The 25,426-nt window shown below is 42.1% G+C and overlaps 2 protein-coding genes and 1 long non-coding RNA gene across 4 annotated transcripts in view; 2 read left to right on the forward strand and 1 right to left on the reverse strand.

The window, feature by feature from the left end:
- Nucleotides 1-14,312, forward strand: part of btbd11b (BTB (POZ) domain containing 11b) — a 64,837-nt gene extending 50,525 nt beyond the window's left edge. For both annotated transcript variants that reach the window (XM_076088758.1, XM_076088759.1), the window contains exons 4-17: nt 2,054-2,206; nt 2,474-2,639; nt 3,613-3,702; nt 5,678-5,779; nt 7,122-7,215; nt 7,486-7,621; nt 9,343-9,563; nt 9,721-9,899; nt 11,330-11,435; nt 11,731-11,833; nt 12,319-12,400; nt 12,522-12,590; nt 12,777-12,890; nt 13,106-14,312. In XM_076088758.1, the coding sequence (XP_075944873.1) occupies nt 2,054-2,206; nt 2,474-2,639; nt 3,613-3,702; nt 5,678-5,779; nt 7,122-7,215; nt 7,486-7,621; nt 9,343-9,563; nt 9,721-9,899; nt 11,330-11,435; nt 11,731-11,833; nt 12,319-12,400; nt 12,522-12,590; nt 12,777-12,890; nt 13,106-13,315 (1,825 nt within the window). In that variant the 3' untranslated portion in view covers nt 13,316-14,312. The remainder of the gene's footprint in view (nt 1-2,053; nt 2,207-2,473; nt 2,640-3,612; nt 3,703-5,677; nt 5,780-7,121; nt 7,216-7,485; nt 7,622-9,342; nt 9,564-9,720; nt 9,900-11,329; nt 11,436-11,730; nt 11,834-12,318; nt 12,401-12,521; nt 12,591-12,776; nt 12,891-13,105) is intronic.
- Nucleotides 14,313-17,702: 3,390 nt separating this feature from the next.
- mlc1 (modulator of VRAC current 1) lies at nt 17,703-21,103 on the forward strand. The gene is made up of 11 exons (XM_076089821.1): nt 17,703-17,960; nt 18,468-18,557; nt 18,731-18,784; nt 18,913-19,014; nt 19,118-19,219; nt 19,401-19,472; nt 19,554-19,670; nt 19,790-19,846; nt 20,227-20,349; nt 20,547-20,717; nt 21,023-21,103. The coding sequence occupies exons 1-11, from the start codon at nt 17,703-17,705 to the stop codon at nt 21,101-21,103; spliced, it is 1,227 nt and encodes a 408-aa protein (XP_075945936.1).
- On the reverse strand, nt 18,833-20,857 carry LOC142947954 (uncharacterized). Its single transcript, XR_012953432.1, has 3 exons — nt 20,519-20,857; nt 20,183-20,435; nt 18,833-19,203 (listed from the first exon to the last, which is right to left on the reverse strand). It is a non-coding gene; the product is annotated as an uncharacterized LOC142947954 (long non-coding RNA).
- Nucleotides 21,104-25,426: the final 4,323 nt, after the last annotated feature.

A 25,426-nucleotide genomic window follows, 5' to 3' on the forward strand; every position in this document is an offset into this window, starting at 1 on the left:
TGGGAAACAGTACTGACAGTTGAGCCTGAGCAGTCCTCTTCTGGGGCTCCAGACTGTATTGCCTGCAGTGAAGCAGGCTATCAGCCAACGTGTGTCCCAGGTGTCCAAATCACGTCTGCTTTAGCCCTAATCACCATTTTGTAAAGGAAATCACATTAACGTGCGTTTGTTTTAGTCATATTTAAGCACATTGCCAGAGCCAACATTAGGGAAAGCCTGGGATTGGAGACATCAAGACCTTGAACTGCTTGTGAACTAATGTGTCCTTGTGAGGAAATGCATTGCCGTTATACGTCCCGTGCCTCTTGATTAGGTGTTGTGTGCTTCCTTAACGAAGTCTGCAGAGCCGATAACGTCACGTGGGGACTGTAGGTCGTTTGAAGTGAGTACAACAAAAGGGTTTGCATTTCTTGGAAGATCAGACAATTATCATGAGATCCTCACATCAACTCAGTAAAGTTGATGAGTAACTAGTTTACAATGTGTGACAGATGTGGGCCGAGCATGTGTCAAGGACAGTCCAGGCATCAAGGCATCCTTTGTAAAGTGATGTATTGGACAGCGAATCCCGGAGAACGAGACCAAGTTTCATCAAATACACATAGCATAGATCTATGACGCTCATACAAAACACATGAGCAGCTTATTTCTTCAGCAGCATTAAAGCAATCTGTATTAAAGATGCTTATGAAACCAAACTGCTTGTCAATGCTATGGTCATAATCTTGTTTTATATGGTTAAAGTGATAAATACCATAAAGAAATATGAAATTGTCTGATTTGACACATGCTGCGTAAATCGATTTATATAAACACAGATAACTAAGCGGTAAAACTTCACTTTTTCGAAGATATTTTTTAGGTAAAGATATTAGCCTTCATAGTGTGTTAAACCAGCAGTCACACGGTATCACTTGCCTCATCATAATTCTTAACATCATCATAATATCGTGGTGCGTTCTGCAGCCATTAAGTATAAAGAGTGTGGTTTTGTTTTGCAGAATGTATTGCTGACAGCTGTTTGTTTTGCATAAGTGAAGAAAGTGTGTATTTATATCCATAACATGCTGTCAGTACAGTAGCGAAGGTCAAAATGTAACTTCATGCAAATGAATCCTCATGCATGCATGGATGAGTGGAGGAGACAGGGAGAGTAGTTATTCCATTAATGTGGGGTCCGTGGAGCCTGCAGAGTTCTCTTTTAAGAGATTCCACTGTTGGCTCTGGTGTCAGGGGCAACCGTGTGATGGTCATTTCTGTCTAAGCTCCACAGCGCAGTAGGGTTGCAAAATACCAAGAAATCCTTCGTTTACTTTCAGCAAATAGAGAGCAAGCTGTCATAAACACTGTATGTTGGCATGCAATAACCACACTCACCGGCCATTATGTTTACAGAGAGCACCATGATGTTCATCATTATAATGTCGTGCAAAACAGATTAAAAGCAGAGCAATTACTTTCCCTGTAAAGTGTTATGATGACACGCGTAATGCCTTGTGATTGCTATAACGGGGCTATACATTTTAAGGCATATAGAAATGATTATGCATCGCCCATATGTTGCAATGCAATAGCTGGGTTTTCATAGCTCATTACAGATATGGGCTTCCTCAGTTTAACCTCATCAGCACTGTATTAAAATGTTACTCTGTCAAGCTTTGGATCTCTAGAATAGAGCAGAGTAGACAATGACGAGATTTAAGACATAGCAGTTTAAAAATCTTCACAGACACGGACTGCATCAATCAGAATAAACATTTTTGATCGATGGTCTATAATCTATGATGATCTTTGTTCCGTTTTAGACTTCCTCACATCAAAGTGTCTCTCTCTGTGACATACTGGTTCTGGGTCTTTGATTTCATCTGCTAGACAGAGTTCATCCTGTTCTCAAACATCCTCTTTGGCTGGCGAGATCTCTGAAATAACATGCAAATTCTGTGTGAGATGGATTTTCCCTGCAAGTGCCTATGCACACTCAAGTACCGAGTGTGATTGAAGTTCAGCGTGAGTCTCTGGTGGCCAGAACATGTGCTTCTATCTCCCCCCACAGGCCCTTCGTGGTGCTGCCGCCTCTGATGGAGTGGGTGCGCGTGGCTGCGGTTCACACGGAACACAGACGCAGCTTCGCGGTGGACAGCGACGATGTTCGGCAGGCTGCCCGACTCCTGCTTCCCGGAGTGGACTGCGAGCCCCGTCAGCTCCGGTACGGCTGTGCACTTTGCGCTTACCCATAGGCTGCAGAGCGGGGTGTGCACCCATCCTCTTCATCTGCACATAAAAAAACACCAGCAGGGACATATCTGAACTTGCACTCAAACTCAGGCATGATAGAGTGATCTGAGCATCCTTCCTGCAGTGTTAAAAAAAAAAAAATGAAACCCGTCAGGTATTACGGGAAAATATGGTGCATTGCAAACGTTCAAAACAGTGAACTTGCATTGTGAACCCCTTTGTATGCTTTGCCCTTCAGAACGGATGACTGCTTCTGTGCCTCGAGGAAACTGGACGCTGCCTCTACTGAAGCAAAGTTCATGCAGGACCTGGGCTTCCGTATGCTCAGCTGTGGTCGCACAGACCTGGTGAAGCAGGCTGTCAACCTGCTGGGGCCTGACGGTATCAACAGCATGAGTGAGCAGGTTAGAGACACAGTCAACATATTAAATAATGCATATGCGGGCACACGTATACTGATACACACACAGACACATACACAGCCTGTGGAACAGGTCACTTTGTTTGCATGGCTCCTTCACCTTGAAGCACCGTGTAGTCTTGTGAGCAGCTATAAATATTAAACTATATTCTGACATTTTTTCCGAAAGCCTTCCTGCCAAGTGGCTCTGCGTTACATCACGACCACCACCTCCAGTGCCGTGAATCGTCAGGGGCATATTGCAAGTGTAACTCGAGATTTTCCATGGAAAATCAACATTGAGTTTGGGACTGATCTAAGCGGAAACTTTCAAATACAGAGTTTTGTACAGTACTTTTCTGTCAGACAAGCTCTGCTGGTGGCCCAGAGGAGATATTGATTCATATGGTATCCTTTAAAAAGATCAATAGCAGAATTTTACTCTCATCAGACTCAAGGTGCCAGGAGTGGAACTGTCAAGGATACAAGTTTAGAGTAAAAGTTCGGTCTTGCTTTGTACTACTTTGTAAAAAGAAAAAGAAAAAACACAAGTTAAACTCATGTTGAAACTAGAAAGTGCAGATCTCCGCGATGAGTGTCTGCAAAGACCACTGTTGTATTGTGTGATTGAATGAACACAGTTAGCGAACCCCCAATGCGCTGTAAGGCAGTATGAGTCACCGCAACCACGAAAGGTCCTTGAGCATGGAGCCATAACTGGGCACCCGAAAATATAAGTTTGCTGCAGCAGAATGCGAGATTAGTTGTGGACAGACACAGAGGTGCACCCTCACTCACAGACGCCCGCACACACGTGAACGATCGCATGTGATTCTCCCAGGGGAGAACCATAGATAAGTGGCACAATGTCGAATTGGGGAGATGCCACAATTTGGGTTTTGATCAAATGAAGGAGGGTATGTGTAACTTCTGAAACAATGTGAGCGCTCTTGTTGTCTGTACCTGTGCTTGTGTAGGGGATGACCCCGCTTATGTACGCTTGTGTCCGTGGAGACGAGGCCATGGTGCAGATGCTGCTGGATGCAGGAGCGGATATTAACAGCGAGGTCAGTGCTGATGAAGTTTTTACTGCTATTCTGGTTTCGACATTGGGTAAAATCACACAGTGCAGGATAGAGTACACATAAATATAACTCATCTACCCAGTGTTTTTGAAATTCTTTTGAGTGGGAGACTTTTGCATTGACACACTTTTGTATTCTTCAATATGTGCAGTGTTATACATGTTAGTCATAAAGTGAATGTTTGTTAGCATTGTAAACTATGTGTTTGGTATTTAATTGGAGAAAACCAATCATGTTGTCCCTCATCTCCCATTCTTTGTTCTCTCCCATGTGTCATGCTGCTAAATGTGTAGTGATCATGAGGCACTGACTGCTCTGCCTCACTAGAGGACAGGCAGCGTACAAACAGATTGAAATTCACATGCGCAATCAAACTCACTTGCATTTGAGTGTTTAGAGCATAAGACGTGACTCAGAGGTTTGTTGCTGAGTCATTTTTTCTTCGTCAGGGAAAAGAAGTGATTAAGATCGCCTGATTTAACACAAACTGAATTCCTCACAGAGTCTGCAGAGAATCGAGATGGCATCTACTGACTCTGTGCGGACTTGAGAGAGGTGGTTCAGTTAAGGCCTCATGATCCCGGTCTTCGTCAGTCACCTCAGTAACCACATGTCCCATCAGCCATTGTGCCAGAATTGATTTGCAGTCCACTGCATTCATGAACCCTGGCCAAAGCACAAAGCGCACTGTCGAATAAAAAAGACCCACTATCAGTTTATTTTCATGCATGCGGTTTTGATCCTGGTTAGAAATTCAACAGTTAAAAACAAATGTTGTTTGGCTCTGATGTTTTGTTTCACCAGCTGGGCAGCCTCAAGATGATTCATGCTCTTTAAATCCTCTCAGAGTCATTGGTAACACTTTATTATGCAGCCCGTCAATAACATTGTCATTTTGTTGTATGGATCAGGTACCAATGAAATAATGACCAGTTCCTACTGGTACTTAAATGTATAAGAAAACCAGACTATGGAACTAGGGAGTAAACTGGGCATTTTAGAGGAAAGGACAAATAATAATAAAGTACTGGGTACCTATGGGGTACAGTGCTGAAAAACAAAACTAAAGTTGGGTGGAAATGCTGTTAATTAATAACACAGAAATTCTCCAGAAACCTATAAAGTAATTCAGTAAATTTAATTTCACAATAAGGACATGCGACCAAAATGGCAGCGGTACCATAAAGTAACTATAGGGATTTTGTAATAGCTCTCAAATCTCAGATGGAGGGGTTATTGAAAAACGTATGAGATCTATGGGTTATGGTCCCAGAATACAGATGGGAGTACTCACCATTGCTAGGGTACAGCACTGTAGTTTTAGGGTATAGACCTTGAAGTAAAGGGTTACATATACTGGAATAATGAAGGACTTGTCAACCATATATGGAGCACAGGTACTTACAGATAGGGGACTCAACAGGTTAGAACGTTCTGCAAATTATTGCGTTTGTTAAACCATTTTTTCCAAACTTCAGTTTTGTTTCCCAGTTCTGTGTTATTTCATCTCCATGTCTCTCTTCTAAATATGTGCATTTGTGCTTTGTTCATGTGTCTCGTGTGGGTTTCGCTTACATTTGACACATAGTTATTCATCGCAGCCCGACCAGAGAGATGAGCCCTAGAGAGGTCGGGTCAGATCCCTGTCAGGGAGACCAGCTGAAAAGATCAGAGTGAAATCATTAGGACGAGACCTAACTTGAGGGATCAATCCATCATGTTCATTAGAAGGCGAACAAGGTGACAGGGTGTCCTCTGCAGCCCCAGGGTTCCTAGTTAATTACTCTAGTTTCTCCTGTAGAGCTTCCTGCCTCCCCCCCCCCCCCCCCCCCTCCTCCCTGCAACTGCTTGTGTTGTGCTCCGTAGGCTGTGTAGTAGTATTAATGGCTTCATATCTCTCTCCCTCATCTTTCTCCCTCCTACCCACCCAACCCACCTACCTGTGTCCCTTCCCCAGGTGCCAAACTCAGTGCACAAGCACCCCTCAGTCTTTCCCGAAACGCGGCAGGCGACGCCCCTCACTTTCGCTGTGTTGCACGGACATGTGCCTGTGGTGCAGGTAGTGACATCCTTTCTCACCTGTGATTCTCTCATCGTGACCTCTCGTTGTGCTTCAGCTCATGGTTGGTCATCGTTGTCATTTTTTGTCATCAAAGCTTCTTGGTGGTGATGATGATGATGGTTCTCCACCAAGAGTTTCCTCCTGTCTTTTTTGGTTTTGTTCTGTTTCATTTGATGCTGTTTGTGTGATGTAGAAATTGATCTTTTTCATCTTTAATTAGGGCATTTATCCAGTCAACCGTTAGATCTGAACAAGTGTGTTGAACATAGCCTCCTGTCAATTTCCATTTCAGAGCAAATGGATCAGACTGCATTTAGCGAGTGGAAAGTGGAAACACAGCAGTCTAATTGTTATCGAACTCATTTAACTAATTCCGTTTGTCCTCTAAATGATCTGTCCGTTGGATTTTGAATCATTAGAAAACGTTTAAGCCATCTGACACCGGAGGACTTCGCCCAAAAGAAAGAATGAAAATAAAAAGATTACATTCTGAGTAAAACCATGAAGTAAATTGTTATTATCTATGTAATAATTTTACACTCGGTTTACTAAGATATTAGACAAGGTATTTTTTAGCGTATTATACGGCATAAAGTTATGAGATTCAGGAACTTGTTTAGATTATTCTCTCAGTTACACAAAATGCTAACTCCCCATATAGGTCTGCAGCATCATTAATAAATGTCTTTCAGATGGTGTATGAGCAGAGTTATGTTCTTCAAAGAAGATTATTTATAACGTAAAATAAGCAACTAAATACATATAAAATATAATAACAAATCAATATAACAGGAAAACCTGATTCATGAGACTATTTAGCCAACTATCAAATATAGGCTCATAGTTATTGGTTATATATCAGCAAACATTAAAAGAACAACTTGACATTGTGTGATTCATTTTCATTTTCTTGTCGAGAGTTGGATGAAAAGATTGATCCCACTCTCGTGTCTGTACGGTAAATATAAAGCTGGAGCGGGAGATGGTTAGCTTAGCTTACATGTTGCATAAAGAGCAAGAGAAACAGCTAGCCTGAAAGAAGCCAAGAAAGCAAATGGGTTTATTCGCCAAAAATTCTGAAGAGCAACAGATTTGTCAAAGTAAAAGTTGGCTGCATAGTACAGGCAGTATAAAAGTGAAGTATTCACTATTCCCTGTACAGATTTGTTTTTTCATGAAACAGTCGCCAGATGAGAGAAGCTGAATTCTACCAGACTGACTTCAGATCATTCTCATTAGCCAACCGACTCGTCCTCTTCTCCTCACCCTCCTCTCTCTCTCTCTATCTCTCTCTCTCTCTCGCTTCGTGCCCCTCCGTGTCCCCGCCCGACCTCTGCAGCTGCTGCTGGATGCCAAAGCCAACGTGGAGGGGTCCCTGCAGGACGGGATGGAGAACTACACAGAGACCCCGCTGCAGCTGGCTGCTGCTGCAGGTACAGAGACACAGCGTGACTCCCATCCTCTGCCTGCTGTCCACCTGTATTGTAGCAAGCTGACAACACCAGCTGGCCATCTAAAACAACACCTGACTGTCAGCGTGATCATAGGCTGAGTTATGACTTCAGAGGCATAATCATCCTGGGGGAAAAACAAAGAGTGAAGAAGAATGATGATCAAATGTTTGCTTCACTCTCATTTTTCTGCTTTAATCGCATTGTGTGTCTGTGTGTATAAGCTCTGCCAATTGTTTTCTTCATGCACAGGTAACTTTGAGCTAGTGAGTTTGCTGCTGGAGCGGGGGGCGGACCCCATGGTGGGAACCATGTACCGCAATGGCATCTCCACGGCGCCACAGGGAGACATGAACTCCTACAGTCTGGCAGCAGCTCATGGACACAGGTGCGTGTACACACATTCATGCTCAATCGTGGGTACACACTCCTGAGTGAATAAACAGAGGATGCACAAGTACACTCTGTTCATATTGTGTATTCAGCATATGATCTTGTTCAAACGTCAACAGAGCATGTCCGTGAAATTGACACGTCATCTGTTGAATTGCTTTGTTACAAACTGTGTAACTAAACTCATTGTGTGTGTGTTTTTTATGTTTTTGCTGTTGTTCCTCTTCACATTTCTTTTTGTCTTGTTTGAGACGGTACACTGTAGAGACCAAAGATAACACAACCATATTGAATGTATGAAAATAAAGACTTAATAAAATACAGTATAATTTCAATGTGCCACAGATTACATCGCTAAAACTACATTTCAGCATTTACTTCCTCAACCTTTGCCCTATTTATATTTAATTTGTATTGTGGAATCTTTCTCCTTGTAAAAGTCCACCATATTAGTTTTCACTTTATGTTAATAACTGGTAACTATGTATGCAGAATAGTTTTGGCTCTGCTTTATTTTACAGGGGTTTCATTTATACAGATTTTAAATTGTTGCATGTCCACCCGACCTGCTGTGCACCAAATTACTCTCTCAGTGATGCTGTAATTAATTGTGATAATTGAGTGTGCCTTTGATTGCTATCTATTTTTCCCTAGAATAAGTAACCCATAGTTTTTTTCCTGAAAAGTTTTTATTTCTTTTCATTTGTATTTCTAAGGAATTTATTCTGAAATGCTGCTGACATGTGAATTAGAACGTTACCTAATTTTTTCCAAAGCATTTTTGTGTCTTGTGCAATTTCAACCGCACCTTGTACATGGCACGGCAGCTGCAAGCAAATAAATCAAAGAATGGGCGTGTCCTATCACAATAGCACTTACTCACTGACTTTTTATCTGGTTTTCACAAAACAGATGTTTAGGTCTCAGGATTATCAAGCTTTCCTAACAAGACATGCCCCTGCTATTTTAGGTGGGTTTAAATTGGAAGATTTTCTGCCATGATAGCCCATGTTCTCTAATCACTTAAACCTATTTAATAACACTTATTGTATTTTTTTATTTAATCTTTTAGGTTTTTAGAGATTTTGAATCTCTTTTACGAGGGGTTCCTGGTCAAGATGGAAGGGTAAAAGTTTCCCCGCATAAAAACACAGATAACATACGTAAAAAACAAAAATGCAAAAGGTGACACCAAGATGAGGGTCCCGAAACTTTAAAAGCACTTTCTCTCAGAAAGGTGCAGGTTCTAGAAATGACAAACACAATTCATCCGCAAGAGGATGGAGGTTGCAGCTACTGTTTGTGGCGTCAGTAGAGAACATAGTAGATTGTCCAGTCTACAAACCTGCAGTTAGTTAGATAAATTTCTATTTGCATAAAATGAGAAGCTTTTGCCCTTTAAGGATTTTTTTGTTTAAATCCACTAAGCAGTTGTTTATCTAACCTTTCTTGTTAATTAAAACTGAGCTACATACAGCAATAACAATCAAAGCTGCAAGACAGTTAACTTCAGATTGCCGCGACCTATCAGTAATGACCTCAGTGACAGTCATATCCCTTTTGTTATAAGTGTGTAAAATAATACAAATGCACCTGTTTGCCATTTGTGGTGATATTGGCCTGGAGACTCGTGCTATAAAAAAAGCAATTTAATAGAGCCTGTAGAGACCAATCAAATTAGAATTCTCTTTTATTTTTGTTCTTTTGCTCTTCTAGAAATGTGTTCCGTAAGCTGCTGTCCCACACAGAGAAAGGGAAAGGGGACGTCTTATCCCTGGAAGAGATTCTGGCAGAGGGTTCGGAGCTGGAAGGTAGAAGTCCGTCTCAGATCGACCAGATCAGAACTGGGAAAGCCAAACTTAAAGCCCTGAAAGAAGCCATGTACCACAGTGCAGAACATGGGCATGTGGACATCACCATAGATATACGGAGCCTGGGTTAGTTGCTGTTAAATCTCTCTAAAACATGTGCATGCATTTTCTACAGTATCACATTCCGTATGCAACATTTATAGCTTCTTTGTGCATGTTTGTGCGTGTGTGTATTTGATATGTTTCAGGTGTATCTTTATTTACCTCTGTAATTATTTCTCAGGGGTTCCATGGACTTTGCACACTTGGATGGAGTCTCTCCGCACGTGTTTCCATCAGCACCGCCGACCTCTGATCCAGGGTCTTCTCAAAGAGTTCAGCTGCATCGAGGAAGAGGAGTACACTGAGGAGCTCATCACGCATGGTCTGCCTCTCATGTTCCAGATCCTCAGAGCCAGCAAGGTACTGCACTGTTTGCATTTTCACTCTTCTACTAAACTTACAAATATATCTGCTTTGTTTACTTGTGATCGTCATCACGCAGTCAGGTCATCAGCTTCAAAGAGACTGACGGAGCCCCCGAGGCCTTCTCAATATCAATAACCTGAGATGATAATGATTTATGACATGCCTCCTCGCTCCTTCCTGATGCAGCTCATTAGATCAGGGCCCTGTCTCTTTACTTGAGCTCATGATCCCCTTGGTAGGCCTGTATTAGATTTAAAACAGCACGTCATCCTGTCTGTCGCCTCTGTTTGTTTTGTCTACTTTGCCCTGCTGGCATGACGAGCTGTGCTGTCAGTGCTGATATGAGAATAAACAAAACTCGCATGAGTGTGGAATCCCAAACCGACAGCATGTCTTTCTCTCTCACAAACACACACACACACACACGCCCACGCACACTGATACACTCAGGCCAGGCTAGCCTTTAGTGGATTGCTGCAGTGTCAGCCCTTGTCTCTGTCTCGCATGATGCATGGTGGGGCCAGGGATCCTCATCTCTATAAGGGCCTCAGGGACCCTGGCAAGATCCGCTCCACCATGAGGTGCCCTACACATCAAGGTATGGGACCGATCATCTTTCATGGTCTGCTGCCTCAGCCCACTGAACTCTCCATTCAACAATTTAGTGAAACAGAGTTCAGGTCAGTTTGACTCCACTCCAATCACTTAAATTCAATTCAGTTCAGCAGAGCTCACTTTCCTTTCAATTCACTTTCACATCACTTCAGTTCAGTTTCATTCCATTCTCTCTATCCAGCTAAAATGTTGGGAATAATTGCAGAGATGCATATTTTTCCCTGGTGGAATAGGCGGCTGTTGATAAAGGTTTGTTGGCGTCATGCTTCAGTAAGAGCAACCAGCCTGACTGCACACGTTGGGCTTGTAGTGTCGCGCCCCGCTGCTGCTGCAGCTGAATGGCACTGCCCTTCCTCTAGTTTTAGCACCGCGCACTCACAAGAAGAAAGTTAGGTGTAACGGGAGGAAGATCTCACTCTCCCGTCTTTCTCTTTCACACGTCACACTCCTATAGCTCGGATTGTCATGGTGTTCCCCATCACAGTCCTCTCTGAGGAACTACGGGTGTAGGAAATCAGCCTGATATTCATCTGATCCCCTGTCAAAGGTGTGAGGTAGCCACGAATATGTGGCTTATCGGAACCATTGCTTGAATCAAGTGAAAGTCAAGCGCGATACAAGGCTGCAGAAGATAGACCTCTCTCACTGTGCTGGTAATTGTGTTGGGGATGTTTGTGTAGGAGAGGAGCACTAAAGTAAGTACTTGTGTTCTTGCGTAACATGAACTCCCGTGTGTTGGCTGAGCACTGCCCGCCCAAGCAGCTCTCCTCACTCTCTGAAGTTTTGTTTCTCTGTCTGTGTTTTGTCAGAATGAGGTAATCAGCCAGCAGCTGTCTGCAATCTTCACCCAGTGTTATGGCCCTTACCCAATCCCCAAACTGGCAGAGATCAAGAGGAAGCAGTCGTCACGCCTGGGTGAGATTTTGAAATCTATACTGTTTGTGTAAATGTACAGCATTAGGGCTAAACAAGAGCACTACATTGACGGATTTTATTTGGAGTTGGATGTGACTAGTAATAATGCATGAAAATGAGAAGTGCACAAGACGCCATCTAGTGTTCAGGGACTGGAATAGAAATTGTAATAAAGTTATTTTGAAACAATAGCTGAAATGTGTCTAGAATGGCAAGTTAGGCAAAGTTGTACACCCCATGTTTTTTTTCTATGATAATCAGAAAAACAAAGTTTTTCTTGCCACGTCTTTTTCAGATCCTCACTTCCTGAACAACAAAGACATGTCAGACGTGACCTTTTTGGTGGAAGGGAAGCCTTATTATGCCCACAAAGTCCTGCTCTTCACAGCTTCCAGCAGGTACACTCACTTTAACATCGGCTTTCGAATACTCAAGTACAGGAAATACGTATGTTCAGTATTTTTTCTGTCAAATGATTCTGCTGTTCAGTATATGGCGACTCTATGAAGGCTCTGAATGTGTAACTCTATACATTTTAATGTCAAAAGATGAATGAATTCGTACAGCGATGGCTAAACACTTGACATGTTGTGTTGATATGTTGCTGTCAGGGCAGTACATGACAGGACGTCCATTTCACTCTCATGTCATGTTACATTGATGATAACCAATCGGTCCTGCCTTAACGGGACTGAAGAGAAATGACACATCACTCAAGTGTGTTGTTGATAATATGTCCACAGGGATGAACATAAAATAACTAACTAAAAATAACCCTTTGCTGTACAGTAGTTAAAGGTTTATTATGCTCTATTAAGAACAGGCTGTGTTACACTAACGGTTATCCTTTAATTCCTCTCCTTCTCTTTTTCCATCTCTCAAGGTTTAAATCTCTTCTAGCAAACAGACCTTGCGGTGAAAACACATGCATTGAGATCAGCAATGTCAAATATCACATTTTTCAGGTAATGCAATTATTGTAAACAAGGGGCACTTTTGAATCATACATAAACCACACATTGATACTCCTTCCTTCATACTGTATTCATCCTTGTATGGAAGCTGATATGTGTCTCCTCTTAATAGCTGGTGATGCAGTATCTCTACTTTGGAGGGACAGACGCTCTGCACATCAGGAACACTGACATTATGGAGGTGAGGTCCTTATCACAGACAACTGTATTTGAGTTTACACTGAAACCTTTACACTATAAAACAATTTACAATCTCAAGGTCACCTAGGTCTTGTTGCACTGTTCAAATGTGACAGTGATGTTTGTCATCAAATACCAAACTAGATGCTAAACTTGCTTTTGAGTTAATTGTTGTTTTTTGTTGTAGCTTCTGTCTGCAGCCAAGTTCTTCCAGCTGGAGGCGCTGCAGAGGCACTGTGAGATGATCTGCACCAAGAACATTAACACTGAAACTTGTGTGGAGATCTACAATCACACCAAGGTGCAAAACAAGAATAGACTGAATACGCCCACACTAATACTACTACTGGGCAGTACAAAAAAAGGCTATGCTACAAAGCAAATCAAGTTGTTTTGGATAAAAAATGTCCACTAAATTGAACTACTGTTGCACATTAAGTGTAGGCTACAAATTTGATCTGTCTTTTTTGAAAATGTGTTGCAGTTTACAGTGATAAATACACTTTTTTTCCTCAGTTTCTTGGTGCTCCAGACTTGGCTTCCTATATTGAGGGCTACTTCCTAAAGAACATGTTAATCCTGATCGAGTTGGAGCCATTCAAACAGCTGCTGTATGACACGCCTCCAGATAGCCCCGGCTCTGACATCCTGCAGGACCTCGAGAAAACCTTGGCCCTCCGCATCCAGTCTATCCACCTGTCCTCCTCCAAGGGATCCATTGTCTGATCTCCTGACCTTTCTGAACACAGGGACAAAGAATATTTACCACAGAGTATCAGCGAACATGACACTGTATTGAGATAAACAAGAAAAATAAGACTAGTGGTCTGTCCAGTTACGATCTTTGCCTCTGTGAAGCTCATCAGTTGCTAATATGCTTCTTGTTATCTTAGCAAATATGGTCCGTCTGTCTGTCTTGTTGATGTCTGTCAACTATGAGTTACAGTAACATACAATGACCGTAACAATTTGCCAATAACATCACATCACTGTAACAATGTCCCCCATTCAGCAAGACTTTTCTCCGCTAAATATTACAGCCTGTGTGTTACATGTCGAACTGAATAGATCGGGTGGGACTTCGGAAACTCAGAGGAAGAGTTGCAACCAACTGCAACAGTCAGAGCATCTGAATTCATGGATGCAATGTGCTGAGATGAACATCCTCAGTGTAATGTGATAAGCCATCAGTGTATCCCCTGTAAGGAAGAACTGCTGCCTCATGCTGTGATTATTTGCTTGAACATGTGGACTTGTACAGAGTAATTCATTTGTATATTTGTCACTTTGCATTATCTATGCTGATTACTCTTTAAAGCCAAACAAGACAAACAACTGACAATACCTGTAATGTGACTGATGCAGAAGGGGGACTTTCACCACGTGACTTTGGGCAACTGGGTGGGAAAGAGGACTCTTCCTCCCTCCACTATACTGTGTAAATATTGTTCATAAAAAACAGAGCTATTGATAATGTAAGTTAATGTACATATATACCCACAGATGTTTTCTCATGTGTCTTACTGTTGGATATCGCTGTAAAAACAAGAAGCTCATCTTTTAAAAATCGATGTTTAAATGTTGCATGTCAGAGGGATGAGTGTGTGTTGTTGTCTTTTTCTGTTTGAATTGTTGGAGGAGCTGCTTTCACACTTCTATGACTGGAAGTTGAGTGAGGATATTTTTGTCATCAGCATGGGTCACTAAATTTGTAACAGTCAAATGGGTTGTCATCATTTCCTGTGTGAAAGACTTAAGGCCTGTTTAGTGTTAGTGGAACATTATGTCGTCAGCTGTTCCCTGGGGCTTGTGAAACCACATGACTTGTGTATGTGTGACTTGATATATATTTCCTCTATTAAGATTAATATAAAGAATACTATGAATCTGCTCATAGATTCTTCTAATGCAGTCCCTGGCTCAAAAAGGGGACATCTATTATTCAGTTTGATTTTGAAATTTTGAAGGCTATTGTTTTTGTTCTCTACAGCTGGAAGGTGGTTTAATGCAATGGTTCTCAACCTGGTTGTTGGGATCTGTTTTAAATATAGCACACAACTGCACACAAGCCAATGCAGTCTTGGATAAATAACCTGACATCAATAACCGAAAAAGAGAAAAGAACAGGAAAATCCCATGTTCCTTATTCCCAGCACACAAAATGACTTAATAGAAATACATCAGCCAGTGCATGTAATGATAAAACCTAATAGCTACATATTGTTGTGGGATTTATGTATAAACTCTCCTAAGTTAGCAAGCTAACACCAACAAAGCTAGCTTGCTAATGCTACTTGGAAGTTCCCTGAGACCACGCGTCTATCGTAATAATATCTTCATTTTCAAGAGCATGCCTTTTGTCTTCATCAACAACGATGAGGACATATAAGTCTTGGACTTCTCCTTGTCATTGTAGAGATGTAATTTAATGTCTTATCATGTCAAATAAAAACCCTCCACTTAGCCTTAGCTAGCTAAGGTTGTGTCCAAAAGCACCCTCATTCACGCATTCACTACGCCCTTTATAATAGAAAGTAGTACATGCCATATTTGTTTGAGTTTTGGAGGTAAAATTGGCAGACAGTAAATCTTGCGCACCTGTAAATTGAAAGAGATTTTGGACACAGCCTTTGTTAGTGTTAGCTTGCTAGCTGAAATGCTTTGGCTACATACATACAAAAGTTTATACAGTGATGTTACAGCATATGCACTCGGATGATTAACAGGTTTTCAGTATATATGTTTAACTACTGTACCAGTGTTTTTTCGGGCAAGCTAGCTAGGAATGTTACATTAGGAAAAATAAAGATGTACAATTTAATAGGTGCTAAGAGTTTCAAAATAAAAAAGAGCTAGTTAAAGATTAATGTAGATAAATACAATGAATTTCTATACACTCGCTAACAATATTTCATTATTGTTATTTATTTGGGTTTATTGTTTGGTTTTTTTTGGGGCTTGTTAGAAAACCCTTTAGGCTACTACATTTTATCTTCATACTAATATGATAAAGTCAATATGCTGTAGCCTATATTTCATACAGATTGAAGCAGTTTGCAGATGTGCCGGAAAGTACAAAGAGGTGGAGGTTCAGAGGGGTTGTCACGGTCAGAGAGAGACAGACAGACAGATGTAAGGCAAATCAGAGGGGAAAAAGAAACCTGTAAAGAGAAGTAGAAAGAGAGAACCAAAGCTGTGCAGAGATAACAGACGCAGCGTTGTTCTCTAACCTACTGGTTCTCTCTTTCAAAAGAGGATGAAAGCAAAGTGTCGCTCTGTACTGCTGTTGTCAATGAGATGCTGCACTTCTCATGCAGACATGCACTATGTGTACATATTTAAAATAACTGATTCATGGTGCTGTTAGGCCTAGATGATATTCATTTATACAATGATTGTAATTTTGGCCCTAGGCTTTCTGCCAGCCTGCTACAGGGAAACCCAAGGGCCAATGATACTGATATTAATTTTCCTTGATGTGACACAAATGTCAGAGACAGCAGGCTACTCAGGGTTGCAGGGTTTGTTTGGCTCCACAATTTTTTTGATGTTTACGAACATCAAATTATGGGAAGTCAACAATCCTGTCCAGACAGGCTTTTCTAATTTCGTTTTTTCCATTCCCAGATATTAAATTGTGTCTCATCTTGTTAGTGTTCCTCACATCCCCTTTAATGTCTGCAGGGAACTGTTGCACTATAGTTTCCTCTCTTTGACTGAGTTTGGTATGTGTGTTGGGCAGAGACATTAGAATAGCGAGGGACGGGGGGACAGCAGTTGTTAAGGAGCCACCATGGTTACCACCGCCCCGGAACAATGTTGAGCTGAGAATGCTCCGCTGTGTTAACGACTGAAAGGAATCCCGAGGTGCACATACATGTACATGCTAATACACTCACACAGTATGTCATCATCCAATAGGATTTACTCCTGAAGGTGTCGTTGGGAGAGTCTTATTTAAAGCAGAAAGCATCCATCATCAGATTAGTTGTGTCAGACAGGACACCGTGTGATTAAGCTGTGGAAATGTTTCTGTTGCCTCTTTTCTAAAGCACTGCTGGGCATCTTAATTTACTGGGCTGTGAACTGCAAGTGTAGAGGGCTAAGTAACAACAAGGGAAGTCGTGAGGGGAACTCCAGAGGGGGACACATTCAACTATTATGGCAAAAAACAACCGATTGACACTCTACACGACGATTAATGTGAATTTCCCTCTGTAGCTGCTTCATTTTTCTTGCTATAAACTGGAATTTGCAAACATGTGTCTTTGTGTGTTGCCATGCACTCATTTCTGAGCATCTATTGTTCAGTTATGTGAGTGGGTTTGATGTGCATGTGTGCGTGCATGTGCAAATGGGAGTGAAAAAAAGGGTGTTTGCCCGACTAACTCTGCCCCCAGCGCGAGCCCCTTCTTCCTCCCCTTGTTGTCATGCACAGGCGCTCTCCCTTTGGCACAAAGTAGGCTGGCAGCACAAGAGCCATGTGTTTTAGCTCCACGCTTTGAAGGGCTCAAAAAAAAAACTGAGAAGCGTCCTGTAAAGGGAGAGAGAGAGAGAAAGAGAGAGAGAGAGGAGGGGAGTGGGGGTGAGAGAGAGAGAGTGTAAGTTTGAGGGGGAGAGATGGGGAGCAGAAGGAGCTGCAGACAAAAACAAGTTGTCTTCCATGTGGTGATCTAATCTCAGTTGTTGAAGGATACTTTATGCTGGACAATATTTCTGCAAGAGACTCAACAACAGGTGAGTATGGAGGGAGCAATATGGGAAAAAGAGGTGGATGGAAAAAGTGGTGTCCTCTTTGCTCAGGCAGACTAAAGGAGGGGGTGGGTTTTGACATATTGCGTTATTAATTGTCTAATGGCTCATTTTCTTTTCGTTTAATGCACTTTCCATTGATTTTTTTCCTGATTTCCTATGATTGCCATCCTCATTTTGAAAATAAACTCATGAACCTCATGTTGAAGAGAACAGCAGTGAAGAAGCATGTTGAAAACAGATCAAAAGACATAGGTACCTAAACTTATGCAGCTTTTACAATTTCTTTCCCCTTTCCCAGAGGCTGTAATCCTCACCCGGCACATCCCATCATTGAAGTTAGCCACCAGCTGTTTCAATGATGCAGTGCGACGAGCTCTCAGCCAGAGAGGAGTTCACCTACAGCCACATGCCCATTCTGGAGAGGGGCAGTGGGACGCTGGGGAGAGGGGGAGACAGGAGAATGGAGAGAAGACCAGACAGGGGGGAGCGGTATAGGCCCGAGCGGGACAGCTTCACAGTGGACGTGAGGGCCAGTGACCTGCAGCTGGCCCAGCCGGAGCCTCTAAAGCACCCCTGCTTCAGCTACAGGGCCTGGCTCTACAGTGTCCTCATAGGGGTGAGAGGAGCAAAGGAGGCACATCACAGGGTGTATCTATTTAGTCCATAACAATCAAAATTTTAAAGGTTGGGGTCTTTTTTCTTCTTCTGCTGAGACAGTATCCCAATCTAAAGATTTTGAGTGGCATGGCGACACAAAGTCTTGTTTTGTGCTTCCACATTTAGACGAGGAGAGACAACAATACGTCTCCAGAATGTGTAAACTCTAATTGAATGCATTAGCAAAGTTACTCTGAGGAAACAAATAAATATATTCCAAACGTTATTAAAGTGGATGTGGATGGATGTGATGGGTTTGCTCCCTCTCAGTATTTCAAATGTCAGCAGTTTGTTACGTGTATTGTGTTATATCTGGTTGACTGGGCACTTCAGAGTTATGTGTTGCTAAATATGTGTGTTTGTGTTAGTGTGTGAGAGAGAATATCAGTACTCTTGTGCAGTCTTACCTGTTGAACACATTGATGAGTTTCTGTATTTGTATATGCATGCCTCTGTGTGTCCTCAGGGCAGTCTGCTCATCACATCTGGTTTCTCTCTGTACCTGGGAAATGTGTTTCCTTTTGCCATGGACTACCTACGCTGTGCTGCAGGTTCTGTAAGTGACCGTCATGCAAGTGTAATCACAGTCACATAACTATACAGCTGTAGCTTGAGAAGTGTTTACGTGTTGTTCAGATTAGACTATCTTGTCAACATGCCGATCACACAAAAGTTTCTGTCTGCTAAAATAGAAAGATTCCGCAGCTCATTTGTTGCTGTTCTTCACAGGGCATCCCTGCTGCCATCGCCAGTTTCGCCATTGCCAAGAACAGACATGTTGCAGTGAGTAAACAATGAACACACCAAAGGCAAAAAGATCATTATGTGGATTTTTAATTGAATTTCCTCAAAGCAATTGCGGCTTGATACCAAATGAAGGTCATGTGTCGTCTTGTTTGTGTTTTTTCAAGGTATCAGATTTCCAGGTGGTGTACGTGTCAACATTCGCGGTGACGACCACATGTCTGGTTTGGTTTGGATGTAAACTGGTCCTGAACCCTTCTGCTGTCAATGTAAATGCATCATAGCAATACAACTACCACTCCTTCGGTTGCACATATGGGAATTAAGTTATTTTTCAAAATAAAGCATTTTTGTGTCTCTGTCTGTTCTCAGATCAACTTCAACCTCATCCTGATGATTGTGCTGGAGGTGTTGATGGCCAGTACTGTCATCCTGTCAGCCCGCTCTGCAGAGGACTGCTGCTGCCACAGGAAGGTGTGTATTAGTGTGTGTGTGTGTGTGTGTGTGTGTGTGTGTGTGTGTGTGTGTGTGTGTGTGCGTGTGTGTGTGTGTTTGAGTGGTTGATTGCTTTTAATCTGATGTGTCTCCTCTTTTACTCTCCGTATAGCTTTCCCTCTTCCATCCTAACTCCTCTCAACCTTCATCCAACTTTTAGCCGGTGACGTATGACAGGTCTGTGGTCCTCACGCCAGCAGTGTTCCCCACTCGACTTCTTAAAGCCTATTCTGTGAGTAGTTTTCAGTTTTGTTGCATAATGATATTTCTGTCTGGCCAATGCTTATCAATCACTGAAGAATGCCTCTTATAGGTAATCGAAGTAATTGTGGGAATTTCTGCTGTATTCGGAGGAATTATTGCCCTCAACATGGACGCTTTGCTACCCGGCCCCTACTTGTCTGTCACATTTTTCTGGATCCTTGTTGCTGTGAGTTTTTCTTACTAAAATATGATTTTCACTATGATTCATTACAGCTCAGAGTAATTACTAAGATGCCTAACTGGCCTTATCACATAACTTTGTATCTGATCTTAAATCCTTTGCAGTGTTTTCCGAGTGCTATTGCGAGTCATGTTGTGTCAGAATACCCCAACAGATGTCTGGTGAGTACAAGACAATACTCTGCGCTCAATTCTTTAGAGTTAAAATCATCATAAAACTGATCCACTTAAATTACTGTGACCTCAGTGGGAGGTAGTATGGAAAACAGCTCATCTCAGAGTCTCTGAGAAGAGATCTGATATCTTGATGCATGCTCTGTTTTGGTATTGATTTTAGTGTAGCATCTTTTTTAAATTTTGAAGCACTTTGTGACATTCTGCTCTTGAAAGGTTACTTGTCTACCATATGTAATGGAAGTTAAAAAGGATGGGTGTCTGCTGAGGAAGGAATATCTTCATCATGACCAAGAAAATGTCTAGTCTATTTTTTCTAGAAACCTTTCTTCTCCGTTCCTTTTTCCTCTCTTCCTGGTGTCTCTCAGGTGGAGGTGTTGATTGCCATCAGCAGCGTGACGTCTCCCCTGCTCTTTTCAGCCTCCGGCTTCCTCTCCTGCAGTGTGATCAGCTTTATTGAAATTTTCCTGCATGATGTGCCTACAGCCAAGGTGAGTTTAATGAAGTAACAATTCGCCAGTGGTTTGCGGTGTGCAGGCTTTCCAGGAGGCATTAGCTATCCAGCCTTGAGCTCCTTCTGCATGAGAAATAAAAGAACAGATTTCAGAGAAAGCTCAAGATTGAATCATTGAGAAATCTCATTTAGAATCATCTAATTACATTGTTGTGTGTTGTGCATGTGGACCAGCAATCCTACGACATCCTGCTGCTGATTCTGATGGTGCTGCTGCTGGTGCAGGCAATTCTAACTTCAGCCACCGTGGTGCACTGTGCCTCCTACAAGAGTCAGCTCCGCATGGGGGCGCCAGAACACGATGACCGAATGCAAACCCAGACCCATTACTGTGAGGTAAGGCGGGTAAACGCAGGTGTTGTGGACACAAAATCTTTCTTTCTTTTTCCCTCCTTGCCTGTCCCTCCACCTCCAACAAGAGACATTTGTGAATATGACAAAATGATATATATTGAATTATCTTCCAGACGTTTCTCACCAGCTATAGCTCATGTAAAGGACATTTAAATATATGATGACATAAAAATATATGAGCTAAACATATAAAAAAACACATTGTGCTGCTCATCCTTCACACATCATTTATCTCGATGTTTGGTCATCTTTCCCCTTCTACATTTCTTCTCTCTCCTCCTGTTCTGCTCCCTCAGCAGCAAGCAGCCAATGGAACGCTGCAGGATTTTGACAAAGACAGAGCTTGGAAGGCAGTTGTGGTCCAAATGGCCCAGTGAACAGTCCTACGGCACACAGAGAAGTTTGATGAGAAGTGGAAACTCTGTAAGAGTACAATCCTGAGACAGAACACACTGGAAGAAAGAAAAAGCAATAACGATGTGTTCATGATGAAGAGAGAGAGAGAGAGAGAGAGAGAGAGAGAGAGAGAGAGAGACATAGCAGAAAAGAGAGAAGGAAATGAGGTACGAACGATTAAGAGGAGGAAGTTTGAATATTTGTTTTTGATTAGGACCATAATGCTTTCAGCATTTTTGATTTGATATCCGTTTTCTGTTTTGTTTTTTATATAATTTTTGCCTGCTTACTGTAGTGAGCATTATTTGACCTGCGCATTAAAACGTTCTCTGTAGTTTCATTATTATTTTTCACATTGACACTCGGGCCTTAACACAGTTTTGTGATGTCTCTAAATATTTATTTATACTATACACTGACTTGTCTTTGCACTCTCTTGACTGAAAGTTATATGTTGTTCAGTAGTTGACCTCTTTGTGTCTTCTTGTGTACAGTGGTGTGCTAGTGTTTGCAACAACTTATTACACCATCAATGATCAATGTTGCAGATTTACTGATGTAAAACATTTTAACTGAAATTCTGTTTTATTAAGGAAAATAATATGTTTGTCATCACCTGTAAGTAAACATGTGTGTATGATGGTTTATGGTTGTTTAATGTTGCTCCTTTAATAAAGTATGAATGGCAAGAAGCAAAAATACATTTTGTATGACACTAATTACCTGGATCAATAACATTCTAGGAAGTATTGTTCAGTTATTATCCTACTTTTAGATGTCAGGATGTGATCTTTACACTAAATGGGATTCATATTCACATGCATGTTTACTGAAAAAAACATTTCACTCCCCTGCTTTGTTTGGAAATCAGAATTGTGTTCTAAGTATTGCTGTACCCTTGTTTGCTATTATGCTAATTTACCTTCCTCTGTTAATTTCCTCCCATCCCTCCGGTTCTCTCTGTATTAGACACTCTGATAAATTATCATTAAAATGAGTAATTTCCCTCCATTATATATTAGAGTATGCCTCAGAAGGACAAGGTGACACATTGAAGAAAACACTGAAATATTATGCATTTAGATTTTTACTCATGTAGAAAAACATCTATTGCCAGTTTTGGTTTGCCAAAATTTCAAACATACACTTAGTGGCCATTTAATAGAGAGAGAGAGAGAGCGAGAGAGAGAGAGAGAGAGAGAGAGAGAGAGAGAGAGAGAGAGAGAGAGAGTAAGAGAGACAGACTATATTTGGAAGCAGACGTAGTGAGGCGCGGCTTCCCCAACCGGCGGAAACCGGCTTGAGGAGAACTGACTTGTGTCAGTGTTCAGCAGTGATGTGTTCAAATCATTCGGCAAGAACATTATTTAATAAATATATTTTATTAAAGGAATTATTTTCACTGGGCTTCCCTAAAAGACTCTATTGTAAATATCTCCACACAAGCATATCAAGTCTCCTCCACTATCGGTTCCAGAGGGCTCTACTGTATTTCAAACTTCAGGTTACCCTGCACTGCATCAGGACACCCAGATGTTCGTCACACCCATTAAGGTTGAATGACAAGCATCTTCCTGGTTTGTCAGTCCCACATCTACAGATGATGGGCAGGCTGGATAAATATCGACAAAAAAGCCAGCGCCTTATAGTTAGGTTGTAGATTGAACAAACGGGATTTGAATTGGTAGCCGATAGTTACCCAACTAGACTATTTAGCCAAATGAAAAATAGACAATTTATTTGTATACTCTCAAACGAGAGTAACCTTTTACGATATTGTATCACTGATGATGTCATCGTAGCACTTGACCAATTTCTTCATATAGGACTTTAGATCTGTAATATTTCATTATTATATTATATATTCAATGATAAACCTCTAAAAATGATTATATGAGTAGGATATTGATTTCTCCATTAGCCTATAATTGATTTTTTTTCCAATATCTCCTCTTACACACCATTTGTCCTTGTGAATGTGAATCTCGATCGCAATGCTGATGGTGCTCTGAACCGGAGAATCTGAATGTGTTATCTCATCCCTTGTTCCCGAGGAAGAGGCAGGGCAGAGAGGAGAGAGAGGAGTGGGTTGCAGGAGGGAGGGGATCTGGGGTGAGAAAAGGCGGAACAAACCGGTGTGCTCGGATACATGCTGTAGCTGCTCGCCCGCACTGCAGATTAACTCTTACCGTCCCGGGAGATGCAGCAAGACATGGTGAGTGTTTGTTTTTTTATTATTATTTCCCCCTACTGCATGCACATGGCTCGCGTTGTTAGCGCTGCAGAGTGAGTGGGTTTTTTCTGGTGCTGGTCTACCTTCCAGTGTGGACAGGTAATGCTGGTATTGAGCAACTCACGAGCCGCCGACAGCAGGATCTCCTCTTCTCTCATACACACACACACACGCACATTCACACACACACAGAGCAGCGCGCTCACACTACCACTTGATGTTTAGCAGCTCGTCTCCGGCTGGCTATTCGGGAACTATCCGCCGCTCAGGTGCTGAAACGGCTCGTCATCTGCGGGCAGCTGCAATTCACTGCAATGCAATGTCTCTGGTGGAAGTGTGGTCCTCCTGGTTGCGATTATCCCAGAGTCCTGGTCTCAGAGACCTGTTAGGGTTCAACACGAGCTAACTAGAACATAATGATCCTCTGATGAAATGTCCCTGCAGTGTTCCCATAGTGGACTCACTGACGAGTCAAAAGTGAGCAAAACAGTGAGGATACTCTATGGTGGTCTTGTATCTGTATTTGCATCTTCTCAGATGTATAATTATCAGTTATCAGATTTGTTATCGGAATGTCTGAGAACAAGTGTCGGGCACCAGGAGCGCTGACAAAGTTCTTGCCATCATCGAATTAATAAGGAATGAATGGGGCTGGTCTCCTTCAGCTGTTGTCCTGGAGCCGAGCTGTATCTCTTTTGTAGCCGGCTGCGCGGGTCATAGCCAAGCGGGATGCTGTATGTAGCCATAGAATGTGGAATTCCCTCTTTAAACACCGGTAGCATCGTCCCACCTGAAGGGCATTATCCGGCTTACAGACAGCAGTGCAGCCTGTAGACGAGCAGCTAGAATGTGATGCTGCGCCTTTAAATTTTAATTATGCAAAGTTTATTTCCTCTTTCTTGAGACAGTGTTTGAGGATGTGGATAGTTACCTTGAATGCCACTGGACAGAGCAGTGTAAAGTCTGTACTGTATGGTATGTCATGAGGGACAGCTATAACACCAATGACTGCAGGTTGTCAGCATTAACACATGCAGCTTTCGATATTTCTTCTGTGATGATTTTTCAAAAAGTCCTCTCCTTATGATCTTCCTCGCCGTGTGGGTGAGAGTCCCCTGTACTCATGAAACAGCAAGTTTCACTCGAGATATATTAAGTACACTTTCCAGCCCTGGATTGGAGCGCTTGGCCTGAATTTCATAGATGCGTTTTTGCATCTTAATCATAAGAGGACATTTAGAGGAGAGCAGAGGGAGCACTGGGGAGGGAAAGTAAAAGGGGAAGAAGGAGAGCGAGAGGTTGAGGGTTCTTTGTAAGGGCTGATGTACATACACACTCCTCACCGAGGACATTTACGTAACTTTCAAGTCAAATGAGCAAGCAGCAGGCGGCAATTTACTGCACAAGCATATGCCTGCTCATGTATGCACTCACGCGAGACATCCTAGCTGACTAGAGTGTGAGTTCACCTGACATCCCAGTGTGAACATGTTGTTCCACAGAGATATCGACCACCAGGAGTCCAGAGACGGGCCGGGGATGAATTGTGGAATAGCATAGTCAGCGTCCAAAAATAACTAAGGTTGTTAATTTTTCAAGACAAACAGAACGTTTGTCAAAATCACAGAATATATTCAGTTTTTTAGTGAATTCCAGGTTAGCAATCCCCCCCCCCAGGAAATAAATTTGCCCTTTAGTGTCCTTGCTCGATCAAAGGCAAACATCCCCTTAAGATGTGACCACATTCACACACTCCACTGGTCACAGAGGGAGGATTAGTCATCCTCAGCTACATGACTATACAGGATGATGGATGGGGACACAGAGCTTTCCTGAGGAAGGTATGAGACAATTCTAATTCACAATATGGCTTATTTAAAGATGGTTGTACTAATTACCTATTGTGTATATGTTCCCAGATATGGCATTTTGTACCACGCTGTACAATTTAACATACTGTCCCATCCTAACTGGTTATCTTTTCTTTCAGGAAAGGATTGGTCAGAGCTTCTCCTGTCCGAAGCCTGTGTAACAACTCTTCAGCCGGCAATCCCTCTCCCTGGGGATCACA

This window comes from Anarhichas minor, unplaced genomic scaffold, assembly GCF_050575085.1.
Source record: "Anarhichas minor isolate MPS153535 unplaced genomic scaffold, ASM5057508v1 ptg000011l, whole genome shotgun sequence".
NCBI classification, from domain to species: Eukaryota; Metazoa; Chordata; class Actinopteri; order Perciformes; family Anarhichadidae; genus Anarhichas; species Anarhichas minor.